This window comes from Nicotiana sylvestris, chromosome 3 (genome assembly GCF_000393655.2).
Source record: "Nicotiana sylvestris chromosome 3, ASM39365v2, whole genome shotgun sequence".
Lineage (NCBI taxonomy): Eukaryota > Viridiplantae > Streptophyta > Magnoliopsida > Solanales > Solanaceae > Nicotiana > Nicotiana sylvestris.
Genome location: NC_091059.1, coordinates 118775577 through 118783063, shown reverse-complemented (window position 1 = coordinate 118783063; position 7487 = coordinate 118775577). Strand labels below are relative to the sequence as shown.

At 33.8% G+C, this 7487-nt stretch overlaps 1 protein-coding gene across 2 annotated transcripts; it reads right to left on the bottom strand.

The window, feature by feature from the left end:
- Positions 1 to 2543: 2543 nt before the first annotated feature.
- LOC104212126 (uncharacterized) lies at positions 2544 to 6542 on the bottom strand. 2 transcript variants are annotated; one of them, XM_009761313.2, is made up of 5 exons: positions 6339 to 6542; positions 5956 to 6091; positions 5442 to 5506; positions 3486 to 3588; positions 2544 to 3292 (listed from the first exon to the last, which is right to left on the bottom strand). In XM_009761313.2, the coding sequence occupies exons 1-5, from the start codon at positions 6477 to 6479 to the stop codon at positions 3270 to 3272; spliced, it is 468 nt and encodes a 155-aa protein (XP_009759615.1). In that variant the 5' UTR covers positions 6480 to 6542; the 3' UTR covers positions 2544 to 3269. The 2 variants fall into 2 exon arrangements, 1 of the variants encoding a protein (XP_009759615.1); XR_011406165.1 differs by lacking the exon at positions 2544 to 3292 and having other exon boundaries at positions 3296 to 3588; positions 5891 to 6091; positions 6339 to 6528.
- Between the last annotated feature and the right edge of the window lie 945 nt (positions 6543 to 7487).

The window sequence follows — 7487 nt, the reverse complement described above, 5'->3', positions numbered from 1 at the left end:
CTGTCAATGGTTCAAGATAGCGAATAATAGAGGGTGATTCAAACCCAACATATATTCCTATCCTTCTTTGTGGTCCCATCTTACTACGTTGTGGTGGTGCTACTGGCACATATACAGCACATCCGAAAATTCGTAGATGGGCAATATTTGGTTCATGACCAAAAACTAATTGTGACGGAGAATATTTATTATAATGTGTCGGTCTGAGACGGATAAGTGATGCTACATGCAAGATAGCATGGCCCTAAGCAGTAGTGGACAATTTTTGTTTTCATAAGTAGTGGTCTTACTATCAATTGCAGGCGTTTAATAAATGACTCTGCAAGGCCATTTTGAGTATGAACATAAGCTACAGGATGTTCAACTTTTATCCCAACGGATAGACAATAATCATCAAAAGCTTGAGATGAGAATTCTCCAGCATTATCAAGGCGAATAGCCTTTATAGGATAATCTGGGAATTGTGCCCTTAATCGAATTATTTGGGCTAATAGCTTTGCAAACGCCAGGTTGCGAGATGATAGTAGGCACACATGAGACCATCTTGAAGATGCATCTATTAGGACCATAAAATATCTAAACAACCCACTTGGTGGGTGAATAGGTCCACATATATCCCCATGTATACGCTCTAAAAAGGCAGGGGATTCAATACCAACCTTCATTGGTGATGGTCTAGTGATCATTTTTCCTTGATAACAAGCATCACAAGAAAATTCGTCATTTGTAAGAATCTTCAAGTTCTTTAATGGATGCCCACTCGAATTTTCAGTAATTCGTCTCATCATTATTGATCCGGGATGGCCCAAACGGCCATGCCAAAGCACAAAAGTATTTGAATCCGTAAACTTCTGGTTTACGATAGAGTGTGCTTCAATTGTACTAATTTTTGAATAGTATAAGCCAGAAGATAAAGTTGGTAACTTTTCTACAATGCATTTCTGGCCAGAAATATTCTTTGTAATACAAAGATATTCCCTGTTCATTTCATCTATTGTCTCAACATGATACCCATTTCGGCGGATATCTATAAAACTCAACAAGTTTCTTCGGGACTTGGAGGAGAACAATGCATTGTCTATAATAAGTTTTGTTCCCTTAGACAGAAATATTATGGCTCTTCCGGAGCCTTCAATCAAACTTATATTACCAGAAATTGTTGAAACATTTGCTTTTTCCTTATGCAAATAAGAAAAGTATTTCTGATCGTTGAATATGGCATGAGTTGTTCCACTATCAATAACACAAATATCTTCATGATTTGTCTTTGATCCAAACATAATTTGAGGGTTATCCATATTCTTCAAAATAACATAAATAAAATATATTATAGTAAACATCATTATCAAAGCATAACTTTTATTTATGTACAACAATTACATAACCATACTATCTATTACAAACAACAAAAATTAAAATATTTACATTTCTACAGATTCACTACCGATTACATGACTTGTTTCTCCTTCTGGGAGTGCAAAGTAATCAGCTACATCCAAATGCATGAAGTCTAAATTATCTTCAGAAATAAAATTTGCTTCAGCATTTTTCTCTGTCTTCTTCAGGGAGGCTTGATAAAGCTCAACCAGGTGCTTTGGCGTACGACAAGTACGTGACCAGTGCCCTTTTCCTCCACATCTATAGCATGCATTTTCTGCATTTGGCGCTTGCACCGCTTCATGCTTTTGTTCCTTCCTTTTCCACTGCTGGTGGTGAGGAGGCTTCTTTGGTGCATTATTATTACCATGATTGGGGTTTCTTCCCCAACCACGGCCATGACCACAACTGGGGCCACGACCTCTTCCACGTTTAGCTTGGTGGAAGTTCGTCTCATTCACTTCAGGGAATGGACAAGAACCAATAGGTCGACTTTCATGATTTTTCATTAATAGCCCATTATTCTGCTATAAGAAGATGTGAGATAAGTTCAGAATACTTTTTAAATCCCATCTCTCGATATTGCTGCTGCAGGAGCATATTCGAGGCATGAAAAGTGGTGAAAGTTTTCTCCAACATATCATGATCAGTAATATTATCACCACATAATTTTAATTGGGAAATAATTCTGAACATAGCAGAATTATACTCACTGATAGATTTAAAATCTTGTAGCCTTAGATGAGTCCAATCATAACGTGCCTGTGGAAGAACGACCATCTTCAGGTGGTCATATCTATCTTTCAAATTATTCCACAGTATGACTGGATCTTTAATAGTGAGATATTCCATTTTCAGGCCCTCATCAAGGTGATGGCGTAGGAATATCATTGCTTTGGCACGGTCTTGGTTTGATGCCTGATTTTTATCCTTGATGGTGTCTGCCAGACCCATCGCATCAAGATGAATTTCAGCATCAAGCACCCAAGACATGTAGCTTTTGCCCGATATATCCAGGGCTACAAATTCAAGTTTAGAAAGATTTGACATTATTTAGGAAAAGAAAGTTCTTACCTCTAATACTTTCAAAGTATTTGCTCGAGATGTCAGAGTCTCGTGCTGATAACGTGTTATAAAATAAAGACTGTAAAGTAAAGACAAGTATAGAGAGAAACTGTTATATTATTCGAATTCAAACTGATGTACATAATGAACTGAAATCTCTTCTATTTATAGAAGAAAGGAAGCTGATGTGTAAGCTGCTACTATACCAGATATGGATAATCTTCTACTGAGAGTAATGTTTATCCATAACGGAGTATTGAAAGGATAAGCTTATTATACCCGATATGGATAATCTTCTACCGGGGGTAATGTTTACCCATAACTGGGTACTGAAAGGATAAGCTTATTATACCCGGTATGGATAATCTTCTACCGGGGATAATGTTTATCCATAACTAGGTACTGAAAGGATAAGCTTTTTATACCCGGTATGGATAATCTTCTACCGGGGATAATATTTATCAATAACCGGGTATCGAAGTGATAAGCTTCTTCAGGAAGCTTATTTCCAATACACTACTAAATAGATAAACATATTTACGGTGGAGTCCCATATGGATAAGCTTCTTCAAGAAGCTTATTTATAACGGAGTACTAAATGAACATCTATAATATAATATATTTATAACAAATTTTTGATGTTTTTACTTTGACTAGGTCACCTGCCGTAAAACGACAAAACCTTAATAGCATATCTGTTGTTGTAAACTCAATGGATTACCTCTGTCAAAATGTAATATGACTAGGATCCACTCTTATATGGTATTACCTGCGATGTTGTATGTGTACGATTCTGCATTATATCCGCCGCAATCAAGTTAGCATTATCATGGAATAAGAGGAACCGGACCTGTAGAACAATTTAAAATGCAATTCTTTATGTATGATTTCTATCGAGCCAAGTACATAAGTAGTTGAATGAAAAATATCTCAAGGTACGAGTTTATTGAGGTAGACTATCACTGAAAAGATAAAGTTCTGTTTGGAAACATATAACTGTGCCGAGACATTTGATTAATTTTAGTTATGAATGGGTGATTTACGGTGTGGTGGATCGTAATCCATCTCTATAATATCTCGATATAAATTCTTATTTCCAGTCTGGGAAGCCACTGCTATGTCCTGCGCTGCTGACCATCTTGCACCCTACAAAAAGCATTACAGTTTATTAAGAAGTCATGTCAACTTAATACTTTTCAAATTTTAATATATATCATCTAAAACCAACATGATATACGCTTGAAGTGATTTCCCTTTTTAATTTTTTCTTTTCAGGTGGGATGCATCCATTACTGCACCAAGGAAAGTTATAAAATATCGTTTATATTCAACGAGAAAAAAAAAAAAGCCGGATTGTTAGTATAATTGCGTTCAAATCATATCGAATAGTTGAACAGAAACGAAAAATAATATTCGACCCACAAGTTTTTTGTGTGTTCTTAAGCAATTTAATCTCCTCACGGTTGGCCAAGGTATTTGAATTAATATTCCTCCCAGAATAGAATGAAAAACTATTTTGTAATAGTAACGCTCTAAATAATAAAACTTCAATGAACTCAATAATGGAACAAATCATATAATGCAAAATATGCAAAAACATTTGGAATTTTTGTTATATAAAATCTAAAACAATGCCTTTGTATTTATAAGTATAATGAAAGAATAATATGGAGAGGTATAATTCAAAAGATGCCTCTTTTATTTCACATTTACTTCGTTTTTAAAAAAACCTCAACAGGAGCAACTGAGTAAATTAGGAAGTAAACTTTTGGAAGCATTGGAAAACAAGAGAGAGGATAAAAAATTTAGTAGTCAAGAAGGCCACTAAAAGGAACTACATGATTCCTTTGTATAAGATCGTATAAATAAGGGATTTAAGTTGTACTTGTACACACCTACGGTGTAAAATCTTCTTGTATTATCAGTGTAGATTAGCCTCTTCTAGGGCATAAGTTACCATATTTTCCAGTTTATCTTTTTCTTTTTTGGGGGGTGGGGGTGAAATAAAGATCTTAAATTGTAAATTATCAATCAAGACTAATTATAACAACTTACATATGAATATCTTTTAAGTGAATGATTTTGCAAATTCTTTTTATACTATTCGTTCATAAAATTTAAAATATATAAACAATATATGGAGCTTGCCACATCATTGCAACAGATAAAAGGAAGTAGGTGATTCTTTTGCTAAGTACGGTCTAGGATTCCATGCACGAGGACACAGGAATCCTTTTTTGTTTAAAGAAAACTTAGAATACAGTATTGCTTCCTCTGTTCTAATTTATATAGCATTATTTTCTTTTAATCCAATGATAATTTTCTAAACTTGAAAAACTCGTAGTAATAAGCTTTTATAAACTACATTGCATATATAAAATTATAAATTTCAAAAATCTTTATAATCACAAAAAATATTATAATATATTTAAGATCATAAATTTCAAAAGTCTTTTTTTTCTTATACTCTTTGCTCGATCAAATTATGTCACATAAATTGACAAATTGAAAGGAAGAGAGCAATTGCTAAGAGAAAAATCCTTCCATGTATTAAAACAAGGACACAAATCTTGTCTCCTAAAGATAGAGTGAAATGAAAACTTCAGTGTCTATAACTTCAACGTGCCCAATGTGGTATTTTGAAAGGAAAAACAAAAACGATGACTGACTTTGTCGTTCTCAGTTGAAACATGAGGAAAGAGACGACTCCATCTGCCGTACAGAAGTTAGGAGTGAAGAATAGGAGAAATTTTATTTTGTGTCTCGTACAACTTACACTAGTTGTATGAGGCTCTTTTTTGTCTCACAAATTTGTGGACCCCAATCTTACACTTCTGGGTCCACAGAAATTTGGATCCACAAAACTGTGAGACAAAAAAATTGTCTAATACAACTAGTTTCAATTATACGAGATACAAAATAAAATTTTCTGTTTCGAATAGTATGTCAACCTCAAAATGGAGTAATATACTTATAAAAGAACTTTCTGCAATTATTACCTTAGTTTTTAGTGCCTTGAGCAAACGTGCGTGGGGCAAAGATGATGGAGAAATCATTTCAGTACCTGCATGTCTAATCCCATCAATTACTTGCAAATCATACTAAGTGAACAGTAGAAAGGAAAGCAAGCCGAAATGATTCTATATTTGTATCACTTGCAGTTGTGGACAAGGTTTAATCAAAATAAACAGAGAATAAAATAGAAAAAGAATTAATTTCAATTTTGATTGGGGTTGTTAAAATGTTATGGCCTCAATAAACAAAGTATACGTTCAAAACTTCATAAAACTTTCATTTATCACTGCATTCTCCAGGATAAAGAAACCATTCAAATTTAGAAATATAATAGAAGCATTGATTCAAGAACGACTAAGCTTTAGCATATGTGTGCAATGAACAACATCTACCTATAATTTTCTTGAAAAACATAAAATTCTCAATGTTTTACCTGCCAAAACAAAAAGACACTCCATTAAATACGATGGAAATGAAGGGAGTAATGTGAAAGGACACCTGAAATTGTGCCTTTATTGTCATTCTTTTCCTTGTGAAAAACTTCTATTTTTTTGACCTTTTGATAGTTCGTAATTCCTCTAGGACCGTTTTCTACACGGGACGAATCAGTGCCGAAATAAAGCTCTTCTGCAGCCTGCATGCGTATAATTTTCCAAGTTAATAATAAAAAGGGTAATCCGTGCACGAAGTATCCCGTGTTCAGGCAGTGTCCGTGAAAAAACAGTATCCTAAATGGTTGATTTCACGGTTCGAACCCGTGAGCTATAGGTCACACAAAGATAACTTTATTGTTGCTCTAATGCTCCCCTTCAAGTTAACAATGTTCCATCAAAAGAAAATTACAACATATATAGTTTCAAAAATTGATCGCTGAATAATACCTTTTTATTAGCTGGAAGACGTGAATAATGTGTCATGAGCAGTGACTTGCGAGCAATACAAGAATGATTGGGAAAGTGATAGACGATGACGAAGAATAAGAAGAAGGAAAGATAAGATGAACATGAACACGAAAGAGGCATTATGGTTGATATTATTCTTTTGAAAGGGTGTCGATGCACGATGATGAGGAGATATGTGTAAAGTTTTAGCAAAATTTATAATGGAGGAGAATGCACGTTAGTTATTGCATGTCTGGCCAAGCTTCGGTCAAAAAATATTTTAAGTGAGAAGTTATTTGGGTTTGACTAATTAATTTAAAAAATATTATTAAGCAGCAATTAGTATTTGGGCAATCTTTCAAAATTATTTCTAAGTGTATTTGTAGTGCTTTTCAAAATAGTTCAAGAGAAGTTATTTTTTTCTTTTTCTCAAAAATTGGTTCTACTTTTACTCAATATCATTTTTTCCATTTGGAGGGCTAGGAATGAAGCAGTTTGGTTGAAGAAAGTGCCACGGCCTCAAAAGGTGCTGGAGCAAATACAGTATACTTGTAAATACAGATGCCTAGAAGCTATACGGGGAATGAAACTACAGAAGGAGACTAGTTGGATAGAGGACTTATACAAATAGATATCGACTGGAATTGTATGATTGAATAGAGAGGTAGTAGATACTGACTAGAAATGTATCAAAATAGAGAGTTAGAAAGTGTAATGGTTTTGGGTCTGGATAGAGATGTAGGAAGGGATGGGAAGCGGATATGTCAAATTGTAAATGTTTTGGGTTTGGAGGATTGAATAATAAAATTTATTTCCACCAAAAAAAAAATCATTTTTTCTTTTTAAAAACTTGTTTAAGCACTTTAACTTTAAAAAATATTTTTGATTTTGACCAAAAAAAGCTTGTCGAAATAAGTACTCCCTCCGTTCCAGTTTATATGAACCTATTTCCTTTTTAGTCCGTTCAAAATAGAATGACCTTTATAAATTTGAAAACAATTTAGCTTAAACTTACAATTCTAACCTTAATAAGAAGTTTTTATAACTACACAAATACTCTGGCTCCTTTTTGACCTACTTAGGACTATAAATTTTAAAAATCTTTATTTTTTCTTAATTTTCGTACCTAGTCAAACTGGTTCACATAAA